The 19409-nt window shown below is 35.7% G+C and overlaps 1 protein-coding gene across 1 annotated transcript; it reads left to right on the top strand.

Moving 5' to 3' along the window:
• Window positions 1-283: 283 nt before the first annotated feature.
• LIPI (lipase I) lies at window positions 284-16700 on the top strand. The gene is made up of 10 exons (XM_026051651.1): window positions 284-454; window positions 2855-3231; window positions 4844-4952; window positions 7957-8058; window positions 9385-9474; window positions 10174-10341; window positions 11603-11695; window positions 14165-14276; window positions 14647-14820; window positions 16131-16700. The coding sequence occupies exons 1-10, from the start codon at window positions 376-378 to the stop codon at window positions 16201-16203; spliced, it is 1377 nt and encodes a 458-aa protein (XP_025907436.1). The 5' UTR covers window positions 284-375; the 3' UTR covers window positions 16204-16700.
• Window positions 16701-19409: the final 2709 nt, after the last annotated feature.

The raw sequence follows: 19409 nt of genomic DNA, 5'->3' as shown, positions 1-19409 counted from the left end.
TTCCACAAAWCACCAGTTGAGTGACACTTTTGAAAACAGCCACATGGTGGGTCTCTAAGGTGAGGTACAGCTGTTTACTCAGCTTCCTTATTTTCACACACCTAACAGAGCTGTTGGTAATACACAGCATGAACTTACGTGTAAGTCTGTGATAGCCAAAGAGAGAGGGAAATAGATTTTAAAAAATCCCAACCCTGAAAGTCCAGAAACCACCCTACCTACTGAAGTCATTCAATAGGAGGAGTCATGAATTGCAGAAGCTTGAATGCAGTTTTGCTTTCTGCTTCCTACTCTACCTTCCACCTACTTCGTCAGTGGCATTCAGTTAAGTTAGAAATCTAGCATGGTGTAAAGAGTATTTCCACTTGTTTGTGGATGCTACGTATTCCTTTTCTCCATTTCCACATGTTGAAATTTTATTTCTTCATCTGTCTGATGTGCTGGGTGAAATCAGGTAAGAACACCATTAGCTTACTGTTTGTGGTATAATCTCTTGTCTTTATTCAAGCATGGAAAACTAATATTTCTTCATGTAATTTGGTCAAAAGATTAAATCTTGTGAATTATTCCTAATGGAACAGTTTATTCGTAAAGAGAATTTGATCACTTTGAAACAAAGTCAAATGTTTTCATTTTAAAGTAAATAGAGCAAAGCCTGGTAYGTTATCTGTTGTTGTACTTTGTACAGACACACATTCAGGTATGTGGACTTTGTACTAAGTAAAGAGGAAATTGTGAAATAGTTTTAATATATTCATTTAGGTTTGAAATTATTCTTTGCTGACTGAGCCAACTTTAAAAGCTGATGACTTTTCAAGTACCTATTATACTTTAAATAACAAAATGTAGGGATAAAGATGTCTGCATGTGTTTAAAAATTCTCCCCTCTTCAGCCACAGAACTTAGTTACTCGTAAAGTAATGATCACAATCATGCAGAGAAAACTTGAAGTTATATATTAACTGGATTAAACTACATATAAAATGTATTTATATCTGGAAACTATACAGAAAAGTGTGGACACTCCCACAAGAGTCTAGAGTTGAGTATTCATTCCAATAACCAACCAGAAATAAGAGTCTGAGAAACTTCCTCTTAATGATTTGTTGCTAAACAAATCAAAGCATTAGATCATTACTATATTTATTGCACTTATGTATTACCACAGTATAGAAATCATTATTTTTTCCTCTACTTCATTTTCAAATAATACTTCTGCTGCCATTTACCAGCCATAAGTAAATGTGTTTTTACTGTGAAATTTCCCAGCTAGTAATTAGATTTCACTAGTTAAAATATTTCTCTTGTGACAGATATTATTGTGACCATATCATATATTATTGTGATAGATACTAGTATATAGTCCACTTCAGTGGACTAGGCTTTGTCTCCAGTTTATATCAGCATCATTCCATTGACTTTAGAAAAAAATATTATTTCTACAAAATAAATGTTATGATAACAAATCAAAACATACAAATCAATATGAAGGAACACTTCAACAACTTCAACTTTGTGGGGATTTGATATCTAATTCATTGGTGACTGGTCTAGCCTTGGTAGGTATACAGCTTCAAAGGAAGATTTGAATACATTTGTGCTTTCCTTGCAAGATTTTAGGAACTGCCAAGGGGTTTCTCTCTCAGATTTGGTAATSTGGAGGACCTGGTTCTCTCTTTCTTTTTTTTCTTCCACATATTGGTAACATTACTGGGAAATGAAGAAGTGCTAAAACTACTTCTCTTACAATTCTAAGAAATTCGAAGTAGTTTATTTACTTATTTTTCACTTTCTTCTTAGGAAAAGAGTAGAAACTATTTCTATTTCAGTTTTCCAGAAGCTGATCAGCTCTTCATTCACYCAATTGTTAATGACAGTAAAATTGTGAAAAGAACCTTCAATTATTAATCAAGACCTTTCTGTAAAAAAGTAGAGCCCACTAGAAGTCAAGAGACTGGCCTGATATTGTTTGATCGTAAAACATGTCATAACTTTGAGAATGTGAAGAGGTCATTTTAAAAAAAGAAATCTTTGAGAGGCACAGGATTGTASCCATGATCCTGATATCACTTTCCACACAGTATGACCTGACTTGCCAAAGGATACTTTTTAAAGCATTGACTTTTAATATTAATAGCCACACAGGGGAAGAATTAAGTATTTTTAGACTGTTTTGAAAATCTCCATCCTTTTGTTGATTCTTCCTGATCTAAAGCTTAGCCTGCTGTACCATAATTTTCTAAGAAYAGAAGTGCTAAATACTGCAGTTTTTATTGTATCTTCATCTGACAATATTWTTTTTTTTTCAAACTCAGTATATAATCCTATGTCTGCTATTTCTTTGTTTCTTTCTAATGGTGTTCTTATGGTGATCCGAAATAGGGAACGATTCTGCATTGTTAGAAAACTGTCCTTTTTTACTGATGTGTTGAACAAGAAAGCCTAAGAATGAGCAACTCAACCACCTTGGCTGAAAGAAGATACAGCCTCAACCGTGTTTTATTACGCTAGCTGTGAATAAAGTCTGAGAACCCAGAATTGGAGGGCTAAGCCAAGGAACTTATTGATGCTGGCTGATACTTTGCATTTGTTATGGAGAAAATAAATGATTCAGAAATTATTACAGATATTTTGTATTTAACTGGTTCAGTGAAGCATAGGGAAAGTTGCAGCACCATTAGTCAAASCATCATTCACCATTGCGCACCACACATTCCAGCTCCAAAGGTCTGGGGTGAATAAAATGGAAGTTCTTCACTCCTAGTGGATAAAGGTGAAAAGAAAAACTAATACTTGGTCTTCCAGGTAGTCTGACTCATCAAATGACTGTCTAATATTTCCATCTTTTTTTCAGATGAGGAGAAAAAATGCCCTGAATTTACAGATCTTAATATAGGCAATGCTTTGACTGGAACGAATCTTGAAGTCCAACTGCTGTTAAACACAAGGGAAAATCCAGATTGTTCAGAGAAACTAAATGAACACAATGTTACAGCATCTGAATATCTTAATACCTCCAAGAAAATTGTATTTGTTGTTCATGGCTTCAGACCGACAGGATCTTCACCAGTATGGCTAGGTGACATGAAGACCCTTTTACTAACTTCAGAGGATATTAACCTAATTATAGTTGATTGGAATCGTGGTGCTACAACTCTTAATTACAACACTGCTGTTGAAAATACCAGGAAAGTTGCAAAAATACTGAAGAACTATATTGACCAGATGCTGGTAAGGCAGAGAGTTACATCATTYGTATAAGTTTAAATGGCATAATCTGGGTGGAAATTAATATTTAGAACAATATCTGAAGAGAAGCACAGTGGAACATCCATTAACATGTCTTTCTAATTTCTTACCAATGAACTTTGCATGCAGCTATTACTGCACATCTTGACTTCACCTAAGTTCTCATTTCATTCTCTCTGAAATAAATAGTGATTTTTGTCATTTCATTGAAATATGCCTGAGGCTGCATTTCATGTGATTTCTTTGGTCATTGAAGAGTTTCATGTCTTCTGAAAAWTGCTAATGCATCAGTAGGAAGGTGAAATGAGATACTGTAATACAATTTGACATTCTATTTTGACAACATTAAGATGTTAGAAATATGCACTGCTCTTAAATATAAAATTAAAATAATTAAATATTTTAAATTAAAATCTCATAGTGATATATAAATATTTGTCGCAAAATTATATGTGGTCATTGAAAAATATGTTGATCCCAGTGTCTTAACTGGTCTTTAAATTTATGTTTTAAAAAATCAAGAAAATGTGTAATCATCTTTACTCCATAGATATATCACTTAATTTTTCCTCCATTTTCAGCACTTCTCTTTCCAGATACTCTTAGAAAATTTAAATGCCCTATAGTAAGAAATTATTCATGTAGAATTTGAGAAAGGGAAAATAATATTTTGAGAAAAAAAAGAGATGAAAGTAGAGACAGCTCTCCGAATCTGTCCTCTGGGTTCAGAAATAATGACAACTATTTGTAACTGTAGTATACAGTTATATATGTGATATGGAACAACAAAAGAAAAATAGGTTTACATACACTCCGCTATCCAGACTGGGATAAAAAGGTGCATTTTGCAAATTCTCTTATGTAGCTTTCTGGTCGGTTGCCTGTCATGTGCCCCATCTAGTAAAACAGTGGCCTCAGAGGCTATCTGAACTATGCATATGTAGATCTTGCTAAGTCCTACTCTGTGAGCCAGCAAAATGGTAGTAGTGTATTGTGTCCCATCACCATCAGTTGAATTCTTGTGAGCTGCCTCTGTTAATTAATTTTGAGAGGATAGGTGCCTTGATTCTAACCCAGAGTTCCATAGAAGATTTTAAAATACTGCCTCCTTTGTAGAGTGGGCATGCTAAGGCTTTCCTGCATGCAGGCCTTTGGCAGCCTTATTTAGCTGTTTCAATGAATAAGTGATGTTAATACTTTATTTATTTATTTATGGAAAACAAGGCATGAGGGAAATTCGCTTCCCCCGCCACATTTCATAGTTTTGGTTCTTCTTTCATGTTCTGGTGAAACTCTTCTCTCCTGGTGCTCCTCACGTTCAAGTAGACTTGCACGACAGTTTGAAAGAAATGATACTCAGGGTTCCGTTTTACATTTTTAACTAGTGAAAAAATTTGTAATTACTACATTATGTAGCTAGTACAGATTTTTTTTTAAAGTTAATTAGAAATATAACATACAGTACTGACAAAAAATGAAAACTAAATCAGCCTAGAAATTGGGGAGCCCTGTTCAATTAACTATGTTGCAAACTTTGCTTGTCACTCTGGAGATCAGTCATGTCTTTTTTTTCGGGTTTTTTTTTTCCTGCTAGGCAGATGGAGCTTCTCTTGACTACATGCACATAATTGGAGTTAGCCTTGGGGCTCATGTAGCTGGTTTTGTTGGCAAGAAGTATAATGGCAGACTTGGCAGAATTACAGGTAAGATTGTAATCTTGGCATGTCTTCTAAAATACCTTGGCTAGTTCTCATAGATGCAAAATATAGATGCTAGTACTGAAATATCAACAAAATCAAAAAAYAAATAATGGATATGTAGTAACATGCAAGGTGAAAAGGCATCCTTGATATAAGTTCCAAAATTTGTGAAAGTCTGATTTGAAATAAGTCAAAGTTAATTTTTTCAAACAATTTTCTTCTAATTCTTTGAGCAAAAATTGAATTCTATGTTCAGATGTCACTTAAATGACATGCTACCCAAGTTCTTTATCTAGTTAGTAGGGCAAATTGATTCCTTCCAAAGGCAGATTCAAAAGTTCCTAGACGATAGGATTTGGGCGCAAGGACTAGTCCTTGGTCCAGTCCTGTTCAATTTATTCATCAACAACTTGGATGAAGGGATGGAGTCAGCAAGTTTGCTGATGATACCGAACTGTGAAGAGTAGCTGATATCCCAGAGGCCTGCACTGACATCCAGAGGGACTTGAAGACACTGGAGAACTGAGTGGTGAGAAACCTCAGGAAGTTCAATAAGGGCAAGTGCAAGGTCCCGGACCCAGTGCAACCCCGGACACCAGTACAGGCTGGGGACTGACCTTCTGGAAAGCAGCCCCGCAGAGAGGGACTTCGGCGTCATGGTGGATGGCAAGTTGACCATGAGGCAGCAGTGTGCCCTCGTGGCCAAGAAGGCCAACGGGATCCTGGGGTGCATTAAGAAGAGCGTCTCCAGCAGGTCGAGGGAAGTGATCATCCCCCTCTACTCAGCCCTGGTGAGGCCACATCTGGAGACTGTGTCCAGTTCTGGACTTCCCAGGACAAGAGGGATGTGGAGCTGCTGGAGAGAGTCCAGCGCAGGGCTACGAGGATGATCAGGGGCCTGGAACATCTGCCCTATGAGCAAAGGCTGAGAGAGCTGGGCCTGTTCAGCCTGGAGAAGAGAAGGCTGAGGGGGGCCTGATCAGCGTGTATAAATACCTCAAGGGAGGCAGTGAGGAGGAGGGGGCCAGTCTCTTTTCAGTGATGGCCAGCGATAGAACTAGAACAAACAGCCACAAACTGAAGCACTAGAAGTTCCACAGGAACTTAACATTTAACTTAACATTTCTTGACAGTGAGGGTGACAAAGCACTGGAACAGGCTGCCCAGAGAGGCTGTGGAGTCTCCTTCTCTGGAGATCTTCAAAACTTGMTTGGACACAGCCCTGTGCCACATGCTTTAGGTGACCCTGCGTGTGCAGGGGAGTTGGACTAGATGATCTCTGAAGGTCACCTCCAAACTTAATGATTCTATGATTATTTTCAATGTAAGTTATCTGAACATGATATTTAATATATTGGCTTTAATATATTGGACTATTTTTTATAATAAATTAAAATCAGATGTGCAACCTGAGTATGACCAGTGCAAATCTCATCTAAATTTGTAGCATCATCAGCATTGGTGGTGGTAGCCAGGGTACCTTGAGGAAACATCTTTCAGGGATAGGGTCACAAAGTGATAGGATTCACTTTTAGATGAAGGTTTCTGGAGCAGGACCTTGTGCTAATTTGTGTATGCAGGCTCCTAATACTAGTAATGGTGAAAGAACAAAACTCAAAAGTAGTCAGCATGTTGAGAAAAAAAGCTGGCTGAACTGACTCGTTGCAGCRGAGAGCAACAAAAATGATTAGGRGACTGGAACATATCTCGTACGAGGAGAGACTGAGTGAGTTGGGCCTGTTCAGCCTGGAGAAGAGAAGCCTGAGACGGGATCTGATTAACATGTATAAGTTCACGAAGGGAGAATGTAGGGAAGAAGGGGCCAAGCTCTTCTCCGTGGTGGCCGGTGACAGGATAAGGGGCAATGGGTATAAGCTGCAACACAGGCAGTTCCATCTCCATGTGAGGAAGAACCTCTTTCCTGTGAGGGTGCCAGAGCCCTGGCCCAGGCTGCCCAGGGAGGCTGTGGAGTCTCCTTCTCTGGAGATCTTCCAAACCCGCCTGGATGCCGCCCTGTGCCCYGTGCTGTGGGTGTCCCTGCTGGAGCAGGGGGATTGGACTAGATGATCTCTAGAGGTCCCTTCCAACCTCAGCCGTTTTTGTGATTCTGTGATTCTGTGACTAATAGAAAATGCTGTTATGAGGTGACTCCAGGATCCTGATACTCCCGATACAGGCTTTATGAAAGAAGCTGTCCTCAGGCCTATCTCTGCCTATATTCCAAAATGTAATAGGAGTTAGTCTTGAAAAAGGGAATTAGAGACTCTTTCCCTTTGGTAAAATGATATGGTCAGGATATTTGCTAGGACTGTGATAGGCTCCTGTTACATACCTTTAATTTGAAGACTCATTTTCACTGCACTGAATTCTTTAGAGCTTGCGGGCTTCAGTGGCTGGGGCAGGCTTGCTGCCAGTATTAGGTTAGCACACTTTTTGGCTTCTTGCACTGATTGGGAGTTAGTAGGTCTATATCATTTCTGGACTCAGATGCTCAATGGTAAATGGAATTACATTAAAAGTTATAACCAGCTTCCTGTAGTTATAAATATTGATGAATAATGACAAAGTTTGGATAGTCCAAAAACACAAGACTTGTAACTTCAKCAGTATCAGAGATGAGAACTATCTTGGGTATGGGTGGCGAGAATAGTGATTTCGTGGATTTTGTGTTTATGAAGCACATAATAGGTATGCTATTTTTCTGGGAGGGAAAGAAAAAGAAAAGGTAGAATGAAATCTCCTGACTTGATCTCTAGGGCTGTTGCCTTAAATTTTTTTCTGGAAAATGGGAAGAGAAATTCAAAGATATGGGTTGATTAGTCTTATAGTAGGAACCATAGGGTTGCTTARTAATTTGAAGAATGGAATTTTGAAAACAACTGTGCAGTTTTTCTGGTCTTATTTTTATATTCCCCAAAAAATGTGTGAATTGCTGTGAATGCTAGTCTTGTAGAGGACTGTAGAAGCAGACCCCTGGATTTGTAATGTTAACACTGTTTTCTTTCAGGTCTTGATCCTGCAGGTCCTTTGTTCTCTCAAGAACCACCAGAAGGGAGATTGTATTACACCGATGCACAATTTATTGACGTAATTCATACAGATATTGATGGTAATTGCATAGCTTTAACTTCCCTATTTCAATTGGAGGAAAGATAGGAAAGAGAAAGATAGGAAATGAAGGGATAAGGTAATTCAGGAGCATCCAAATTGCAGTGGTGTATTCTGTGAATCAGTAGGATATCTGTGCTGTTGCTTCCAAGTGGTTTCATCTATATGGYTGACATTAAATTGTACCTAATTATACCTATTCTTCAAGAAATTGAAGTCAACATTGCTAATGACTTCAGCATAATTAGCCATTTCATTCAGTTCTGATATGAGAAGCCCTCTTATTGAGTGAGTTAATTTTCATGACTGAACTTAAAAATAACGAAATAACAGTTTTCATTTCAAATAACAATCTATAGGTATTTGTAGCTAGCTATATATTGTTAAATTCATTCAATGTCACGTGACAGTAGAGATTGCAGCAGTTGTTTATCCTGTTTGTTTTATCATATGCATTATGAATAAGAAAAAAAGAAGTCTTCAAATTACATAGTACATTATCTATTACATTAATTTAATATTTTTTTTTAACTTATATGATAGTTCCCTTTTGAGATATCTGGTGTCAGTTGTATCATATAACTACTCTGTACATTGCTTATAATTCTATATAGAGTCATATTATTTTAAGGTTAAAATAAAGATTGTGGTAAATCTGCTATAATATCTCCAAACAATAACCTTTTTCTTTTCTTTTCTTTTCTTTTCTTTTCTTTTCTTTTCTTTTCTTTTCTTTTCTTGAAAAACATAAATAAACATTTCAAAGGCACCACTTGTCCCATTACTTGTGTAGTTTTGTATCTGTTATTTTTTCAAAAATATTCAAGCTGAGGGTTTTTTTTGGTAGAAATTTACATGCAAATGTTCAACATTTCCTTTATGTGGATTAAGATAATGTGTTATAAAGGAAGGTATGTCTATTTGGACTAAATGCTGCTGAAATAACTCATTGCCTTTTATGAGGCAAATATAATTTTTTTTTCTACTTTATTGTGATTTATTGTTTTAATTAGCGTAGCTCAAAATCCAGCATCTGGTGAAAAAAAAGGAGTTATAAATGAATTATATGTTGGGATAGAACTTTGTTTACTATACAGGACATGCATTTCATAAATTTCTCAGTGCAAGTAACTCAACTGCAATATGAAATTGTTAGTTTTCTGTGATATTGTTTCTCTTTTGTGGCCATACGCATATAATGCATAGATTTGCATACATAGAATGAAAGAGTGTGCCTGCAAAAATTTTCTTTAAAATTTCCATGTAATGATAAATTATTCATTGGATGATTCTATTTATGTGCTTTTGATTTATGTTTTTACTTCAGCACTAGGTTTCAGGAAACCTTTAGGAACCATCGATTTCTATCCGAATGGAGGAATGGATCAGCCTGGTTGTCCAAAAACAGTATTTAGTGGTAAATAAAAATGCTTGCTGTTAATAAGGAAAGAATCTGAGATCAAGTGAAAAAAAGCCAAACTCATGGAGCCTACACATGTTCAGTTTTATGAGGGCTAGGGTATTGTATTYTTTCTTTTCCATTCCTATTCAGCAAATGAGAAATAATACAGACAAATAATTTTTCTTTTTAATAAAAATCTTCCTATAATTACACAAGCACACACATCCCATCACAACATTATTATTCTTATTTATATATAGTCTTCATATAATGTTTTTTTTGTTTATATATTTATACAAAAAGCTTTACTTAACAGTTTATATAAAGTTTGATTTTTTTTCACTTAAGCACTCAGTTGGAGATGCTATAAAGCCTACTTTAATTCAGCTTTTAACTCTGTTCCACTACAGTTCTATAAATTTGATAGGATATAGYAGACTATTTCTAGCGTATAAAACCCTGTAGACTTGTTTCATATCTGTATATTCTATATAGTTTTCATTTTCTTCTTTTTGTGTATATTGATTCTTTTCTTACACTGTCAAAAACTTAAAGTGAAACAAATCACATGCAGCTGTTGATGGTCGACTAACCAGAGAATAAAAACATGGCTAACTAAGAATAACTGAGCTAAAAAGGGTTACTTGAATACCATCCATTCTCACCAGAAGAATAAATAGTGAATGTTCTTTGTATACTTCTTTTTTTCTCAAGGATTTCAGTATTTTAAATGTGATCATCAGAGATCTGTCTACCTCTTCCTATCATCCTTGAAAAACGGGTGCAACATCACAGCATATCCTTGTGACTCGTACTTTGAGTACAAGAGAGGAAAATGTGTCGATTGTAAAGCTTTTCATCCCATGTCCTGTCCTGTACTGGGTAAGACTTATGGCATCTCCTCTGGACTGAGTGAGATTTTCTCAGTAATTTAGACTTGTTCTTTCCATGACTACAAAGGTCTGTAGTTTCTTGTTAGAGATTGTTTACAGAACTGCATACTGTTCAAAATAATTTAAAGTTTATGAGTTTGGCTACTTTATAGCTATTTCTGTTAGAAAAAAAGTATTGGATGTTACTTAAGTTTGATTATTAGTGTTTCTAATCTGAAATAGATTCACTRTGAATCTTCTCTGCACAGAGAAACTGCTTCTACTTATCCCATCACTGTAGGCTTCTATAATACAATGTCATCTGTAGAAAARCTGTGATTTTTTACTTGGAGTAATAATGTTCATGGCAACTTYATGGAACTTTTGCTCTACATCTCTGTTGGAGTCAAGTTTTTGTTTGAAATATATGTTTTTTTTTAATTTCAAGTTTAATTGTTTATTATTGTTTTAGAGAGGATCTGGGGATAGATTGAAAATASCTACAATAGTATGAACATTCCCAGTTAGTAATGTTTTCTTAAAAAATAAATGTTTAAACAGAAATTTAAATAGAAGTTAACTCATATCTTGTCTTCATCCTTAGACCTACATGTAGCAGCTGAATCAGGTTTGCAATTAGAAGAGGAATTTAAAGATATATACTATTTTATATATAAAAAAAGAAACTATAGTGACACATCATAGTAGGGCAGAAAGACTCCAGGACTTCTCCAGAATTGTTATTAGGCATACCTGATGCACTGACACAGAAGACCTGGCCTGGAAATGGATAAATGTTTGCCTAAACAGGTGTTATCTTTTTTTCTTATATAACTATAAAACCTATGAGGAAATGGCAGGGAGCTGAACCYGAAAACTGGGAGAATAAACAGCATCCCTTTTCAGATGCTTTAAACCAGCCCTACATCAAGATCAAAAGATCATAAACATAAAATTACATAAAATAAAATACTTTCTATCATACATCCATGAGCTTAGCAGGTTTAAAGAGGAATTATTATTTTTATTAAATAATATCCACAATATAATAAATATGTACAAAAATATATTGAAAGGATGAAATAAACATGTACTACATTCTGCTAGGCTGAGGTGGTTCCTACTTTTCCTTATCAATTTACTTTCCCACACAATCTTTTAGAAAGTTAAAGCCAAATCTGCCACTTTAGATGACATACTTTTGTGTAATTATATGCATATCATGATTTTGCTCAATGTCTGAAATGAAATATATGAACTTTTCATTTCAGGTTATTATGCCGATAGGTGGAAAGAAGTGTTGATACAAAATAATTTACCAACAAAAGCTTATTTTGATACTTCAGACCATGACCCATTTTGTAGTAAGTGCATGACTATGTACTAAACAGACTCTTTATATAATGTTATGATTGTAATTTGTTAGCTGATCTTGTTTGAAAGCCTGTATTTGATTAAAAATAGGAAGTTGTTGCTACATGCTTTATAAAATGGTGTAATAAACCATCATCTGTCAGCACACAGCCTGGGAGAAAGAGAAGAATTATTATGGCAGAAGAGTTACCCAATAAGTAAACTGAGTAAGAGAGAGAAAGAAACGTTACATAAAAATAACGAAAGATGAGCTGCCAAGGAAGCCAGAAAATGAATATCAAATGACAGGGCAAAGCCTGGACTGAGAGAGAACCTGCTATGACGGGAACATTATTGCCGATTTTCAGAGAGCAAAAATGTGTAGCAAGATTGCCTTGAGGGAGGAAGGAGAAGAAACATTCGTATGCTCCACCCTGGGGAGTGGAGTGCCTCTTGGTGAACTAAAGCTTCTCCAGCTAWTATAGATCCATTTCTCCTTAAGAAAACCAATAGTGGGGAAAGTTGGRTGACTATTATGGATACATTATATGGGAATGAACCCTTTTAGTATAGCCTTTAGCTACAGTAGATTTTTACAACAGTATTTACCTAGCATTGGGGAGGTCGTAGTTAGACTCTCATCCAGTTTCCCTTCTTTTTCTGCCAGATTTTACCACCACGGCTCAATGTTAGCACACTGCTCTAATTGGTTATATTTAGGTTCTTTGACACATGGTATGCAGAGATTGCGGGGAATTCAAGGGAAATCAACTTTTTTCATTAGCTTTTATCCATCATTTTGGCAAGTTTTGTGGCCAATGACTAAATACTTTTTGTTATTGTGGTAAATATGCACTTACTTACRTCACTGCTTCTTTCAAACTGCCAAGAGAGGTTAAAAAAGGTTTTATAGTATTTTACATAATCTAGTGCTAGGGTCATCAGTGACCATCAGGATGAAGTTGTCTTAGTGTGAATGGCGAGAAAAGGACTTGGATAGAAAAGCCTAAGGCACAATTTAAAAACTTCATATATATTTGTGCTGTGGTGGAGGATGAGAAGGAGAATACARCTTTGCTCCTTCTTGGGCAGTCTTAACATTTGGGCATTTATCAAAGGTCCATCCAGGCAGAAACCTTTTGACAGAGAAACACTCTGTAGAAGATGATATATGATAGTCTCAGGTGGGATGGTAGTAGGTAGAGAAGGAAGGAAAAATTTTATCAAATGTAGAAGGAAATGGAGAGGAATATGAAGTGTTGTAGTGGCAATTTGAGATTAAGGGAAAATATACAAATTCAAGGAGAAAAATGAGTCTAATAAACCAGTCTGAAAAAGGAGGTATTTATTAATTAAAACCTTATCTTAATTCTTAGATGTTTGGAAACATGAGGAAATAGGAATAAACAAGAAACCTTAAACTAAGTGAAACTATAAAGCTGATCAGAACAGGTCCCATGTAAGGTGAGGCTGAGTCTTTTAGGGGAGAATGTTAAAAAGCAATATCCAAAAAAAAAAAAAAAAAAAAAAAAAATCAATTGGCTTATTTGGTTTGGGTAGAAAAGCTCTATTTGCTCTGGAGACCTGAGTTATTAAAACACTAGTGGTGATTAGAGAAGTGCCTTTGAAGGCCAAGTTAGGGTTTCTTAGCAGTACAGACCAAACTCTGCTTGTGCTGCCAGCTGCACAGGCTCAGCTGCACCCATCTATCTCACGTAGCGTGCTTGCACTGAGGGTGCCAGGCCCAGGAAGCCACGGCRTGTCTCCTGAGGCTGTGAGCTCTCTCAGGAGAAGGGACTAGAGCTTGGGAGAGCAATCAGCCCCTGTGTCCTCTTCCTCCTTCATCCCCATACAGTTTTTCAAGTATCCATGGCATTTCCACTTCAGAACAGGCTGACTTGCTCTGAGAGGAGGGTGCTTGGAAGACTGTGCTGCTACTCTGGCTGAGCAAGCAAAGCAGAGAATTATGTTTCTCTTCATTTTTTTTCCAGTTGTTAAATCTGCTCACCTGCTCACTGTGCACTTCACCTGTGCATAAAGCTTGTGTGAACACTGTTCTTCCCCTCTTTCTGCCAATGTGCCGTAACTRTTTTCTGGCAATACTGCTTCTATGGGTAACATGACAGTTTAGCAAAACTACCCCCTCTTTGTGGAGCTTGCCAAACCTGAAGGTGCCAGTCAGGGCTCAATTTTGCATGCTTTTCTTAGGCAGGTCAAATTCTTCACATTAATTCTGAGAGCAGCTTTCTGATGCAAATCCTTTCCTTGTAAGAACKTGGAGAAATAGAAGTTATTTACACAGAAATTCAAGTACCTACTTTCTGTTAGTAGTCCTTTTGTCCTGGTTTAGACTGGTAACTTAAAAGTAATGAGTCACAATTATACTGATCATTCAGTGAGTATTTTTAATAAGTAATAAAAACTGTATCCTGTTGAGATAATATCTTGAATATATTTTTTTCTCCTTCTTCTCTTTGTAGTATATAACTACTTATTGGATATCACTACTTGGAATAAAAATACCAGGAGAGGTTTTATTAGAGTTAAAATAACTGATCTTGCTGGAAAGACAGTAGAATCAGAAATGGATAGGTAAATAATTTTTTTTTAATCTCTTCATATGACTAATTTCCTGAATTCTGTAAACCTTTCATCTGACCTGTTAACTCAGCCAGAGGGCATCATGGAGTTATTAATTCTTCACTTAAGTTCCTTTTTCAGGATCTTATATGGCTCAGAGCCAGAGGCCTGTTTTTCCCACACCCAAGTGCTATTTGCTCTGCTTGCCAACTAGCCCATATCTTTGCATGCTATTGGTTTGCATTTGATTCTAGATGTCGTTGTTCTGAATACTCTCAATCCATACATTTTACAAGATTTCTGTTCTTAAAAAAAAAAAAAAGAAAMAATTAATATTACTCTCACAGTGAAACACTGACCAAAAATTACTATTTCTCTTTAGTGAGGCTGCAACCTTTCAGCAATACAGAAGAGTCAAAATACTAACAGGATTTTACCAGGATTTGGACAAAATATCRAGAATTTCCTTGACCTTTTCTACAAAGTCTTTAATAGGACCAAAATATAAGCTCAGGATTCTCCAGATGAGGCTAAAATCTCTTAATAACCCAGAAAGGTAAGTGTTAGTCAGGTTTTGAAAATGTACATCAACTAAACTAAGCAACATCTTTTCTCAGGAAGGTGTATTTTCCTCTGTTGATTTTTATAGCATATTTCTAAGTGAATTAATATCCTTAGGAAGAAACAGAACACTTACTAAYCAAAATAGTACCCTCAAATATGTGTCCAACAGACTTTATTAACTTACTGAAGGCTCTCAGGTGAAATGGTGTGATTTTATTTAAAAAACATCTGTTAATGAGAAACTGCCAAAAGTCTAAGTCATTTGGCATTTATTCCTAACCTAATGGTGACAAATCAAAAGATTCATTGCATGTAAGGCCATCAGGAATCAAGACTTTGAGTTGAATAGTTTAGTGAATCCAGAATGCTTTCAGTCAATATCCCTGACTGGTTTTCAATTTTCATTCCTGTTTGTTCTGAACTCATTAGTTTTAAGTAAGGTTTTAAAGTAAGATGCACCTGATTTGTTTTAATGTAGGATCCACTAGAGTCCTTCTTATTGAACCTCATCAGCTGATGTGTAAGCACATCAGATGCTTTTAGACAGTGATGAAAAAGACCGTCAAATCTGCAAGTGAACACGTGAAGTTAATTCAAATGCAGATGTTCCAATGTCAGTGGCTGATATAATTACATAATTGCTCATTGTAATTACGACTACCTATATTCACCTTAGCTAGATGCAATTACAGCAATTTGTTAAATACAGGATAATCAACATTAAACCATATTAAAATAAAATCTCCAAATTAATCATTCAACAAAATACTAGGTAAGAAACAGAAGACAGGTGCAAGGATAAGATAATAGCAGTCTCTCTGTCTCTGAGTTAATCATAGGCATTGGGAGTCTGAGAAGCATCATTGGCAGAATTGCTTTCTGGACTGACCTTTCCTCCAAACAGATGGTGTGTGAATGGGAAGGTACTGGAGGGTACATATCATTTTCATATCCTTTTTCTTGTCTAGGAGATAAATCACTGTTGTTCACTCATAAAAGAAAACTTTTGTAACTTGTGTGGTGTCCAGGTGTCAGTTGTCCAACAAAGCTTTTGAATCTGTCAATCAACTCCAAATGCATTTCATGGGAGAAGTAAATTTTAGTCCTTCTACCTTTCTTTATCCAAAACAAGAACAGGAATACTAAAAAAGAAAACAATTATTAGCACCTTTTTTGAAAAAGAGAATGAAAAAGAGTATTGACCGTCTCCGAGAGGTAGTAAATGCTGCAGGTTTAGGAATTTGGATTCTAAAATGTTTCTATATTTCTTTTCTCTACTGCGTATTTTTTTATGTCTTATAGGCTGCAACTGTGCAGATATGATTTTGTGTTGATGGAGAACACTGAACTGACCTTCAAGCCTATCCCATGCTAAGAAAGTGATATAGGAAGATGGAACTTCTGCTAACTTCATTTATCTCACAGCAGTGACATTTTGATTCTTTCTCGGGATAAAGACTGCAGTGAGAGAGGAAATGAAATGCTGGATTTATTTTCAAGAATCTGTGGTAGTATTTTTGAAGCCCTGTGAGTACCTTAGAGTGAAGTTTATTGGAAAGGATATTTTTGGGGGATTTTTTTCCGAAATTAAACAAGTGTATCAAGGCAAAGAATATGCAATGCTTTCTTTATTCACTATTATTTGTTAGTGGTGAGGGGGCTACTGAATTAAATATGAATTATCTATATAATCTCAACACATTATTTATCAAGTCATATGTATATTTATTTATTCTTTATAATGGTTTTTATATTGAAAAATAATTTCTTTTTGTTAAGTGAATTTGATACATACCGTACATGTAATCTGTAGATATAATATATAACAGTTCTTCTGCACTATATTCCTTGAATAAATGAAATCACATTTCTTATTTTTTGTCTCAGTCTCTYAGAAGATGAACAATAAAAATGTGAACATATATGTAAAATTATTGTTTAAATCAAAAATCATTTGAATCAACACATCTTTATGTCTATGTCCATCTAAGGTGAATATTATTACAAACCATTCAGACTTGTTTTTCTAATATAGCTATAGAAAAAGCACTGATGTTTCAGGTATGAAGTAATTGTAAAGTCTTTCATGAAGAAATTAGTTTAAAGATGAAATATATGCATTTTCATTTCAGTTTGTGCTCCTTGCAATTAGAGCTGCTGCACGGGTTTAAATGGTTGGCAGCTTTTCAGCTACTGGAATGTGAGCAAGGGTAAGCCCTACATAAAGTTCACCTCCTCCAATTCAGAATAGCTGCTGCAAGTCCAGTCACTTTGTCTTTTCTGATGATTCAGTTTGAAGAACAAATATGTGTGTGTATATATATAAATATATATATATTCTTTAAGGTTGTTTTGTGTATTTATTCTTCTTTTCTTGTGTAAATGAGTCCTTTTTATCTTTTCTGTTCTTTCCTATACCCCAACTGTCCCTGCCCTTGACAGCAGTAGGTCACTGAACCTGTTGCTCAGTTTCAGCTAAATAGGAATGGARTGGAACGTCAAAAAACTATGAAGTGGTAAAGAATTTTATGAAAATGCACAAAGCCCTGAACGAGCCATAGCATGTGCTTTTACCTGTCTAGACTAAGAGGTAAAGAGCTATAGGAGGGAACTGTAATCTTGGATCTTGAAATGATCCTTAGATATATGACAACCAAAGTTGCACAGTGATGCAGAATACAGGTAATAATATTTTCATATAATAATATTTTAACTCATTTTAAACATACCTATATAAAAGGTAGGATTGGAATAATGACTTGTTGCTTTAATTTATGTAAATTTGAGGTAAAGAGGAAAGAAGCAGAAGGGCTGATGAGGAATTTCAAGTAATAAAAATGAGACAAAGTGAAACAGAGTTTTGGTTCTAATTTCCCAATTTACTTTGTAATTTCCATTTCTTAAGAGAGGCTGTTCCAGGCAATGCATTTCCAATGCATAATCGCACTTCCCAAGTGACTAACCACTTGCAATATAGCCTTGGGTCTCCCAACCACGATGAAAATATGCTGTAATTGTTCAGAAATGCACTGTTGGATATGGCCCACTGCCACATTCCACTTTGTACTAATTCTGTCATCTCTCCTGAGCTCAGCAGAAGGTATCAGGGTCAGGCAGAAAATGGAAATCTTCCAAGGAGTTCCCTGGTTTGAAAGGGGTGGTGTTGACAGTTCAGTGGCATCCGCATCTCCTTTTACGTCAGAGCTCAAGATGGGGTTTGATGGATTACAATACTCTTCTGCATAGTTTTTCACCTTGTAAAATATCCACTAGAATCTTTGATTTTACTACAAATGGTGTACATACTTTTTAACTGAAAAAAAAAATCAAAATATAGAAACAATTTCCCATGGGAAAATCTAAAATGAGGAAACGTGTTAGGACTTGACCTGAAATATTTACCCTAMAGATCTAAACTAAATTCTTGTATTTTCTTCTGGTTCAATATTCCTTCCACCTGTAAGCTGTGAGGCCTGATAATAATAATATTTTGATTTTCCCACCAGGATTGAAGACTGTCCAGTCAAAAAAAGTCATAATTTATAACTTTATTTCAGTAGTTTCCTTGTGGTTAGTGATTTTAGCCCTAAGGAGCAACCTCTATAAATCTGAGGAAGGAGATATTCCATGAGTAAAACAAAGGCCTGTAACTAATGGGGCTAGTACTAATGTTGGCTTTCAGTAATGCCAAATGGATAGTGTTAGCATATGCTTCTAGTAACAAATTCCAAATTGTTTCTGTCCAATGCAAGAAACTTTAGAGATCTAATGCAGTGTTTGTTTAGTGCTTGTTTGCAGGAAGATGAAAATTTTAAGTGACAACTTTATAAAACTTATATAAATATGCTTTCTGTATACCTGTCTTAGTACTGATCCGTATTTGATATTTTTTTCTTTTAGTTTAATCATAYCATTTCAAGTGGGAATATACTGAGAAATTGATTAAGCACTAGTACCAACAGCTTACTAAAAAGAAAAGTGATGTAAAGTGCAGGATTTTTTTGCTGCAAGACTAATAATTCACAGTATATTTAAATGGTCTATATTAAGGATATGTGGCACAAGACCATTTGCCAGTTTAATTTGGGATAGCWTTATTGATTTCAGTGATGCTATACTCTGTCAAGGTTTAAGATCTCTGCCACAGATAACTTAAGAAAGATTGCTTTCACATTGGGATTACTCAGTTGTATCAGGTTAAGTGCAGATATATGCTGGTAAAATTAAGGACAATATTAATATCCAACTAAATGGAAAACTACTTAGACAATACTGAAAGGAAGACAGATTACATTTCAGGAAGAAGAAAGTCTCATGGAAACACTTGTTATTTTTGATGGAAATTTTGCACAGTTATGGGTTACTTCTAAGGACTGTTCCAGGTAATTAAGAATCAGGTGAGACACACCTGACTGGGCAGCAAATGATGCACCACTGTAGCACAGCAAATAAGAGTGAGAGGGGAAAGATTCAGAGATGTCAGCATGAAGAGGTACTTAGCCAGAACATAAGCTAAATGCAAAACTACTCCTAAAAAGTAGTGCATTTGATAGCTGTCACTATGGGCACTCAAAGGGTTAC

The sequence above is a fragment of the Nothoprocta perdicaria genome, unplaced genomic scaffold (genome assembly GCF_003342845.1).
Source record: "Nothoprocta perdicaria isolate Ctin4 unplaced genomic scaffold, notPer1 scaffold_78, whole genome shotgun sequence".
In the NCBI taxonomy this organism is placed as follows: domain Eukaryota; kingdom Metazoa; phylum Chordata; class Aves; order Tinamiformes; family Tinamidae; genus Nothoprocta; species Nothoprocta perdicaria.
Note: the sequence above shows the minus strand (reverse complement) of the source record. Positions and strands in the feature narration are given on the sequence as shown.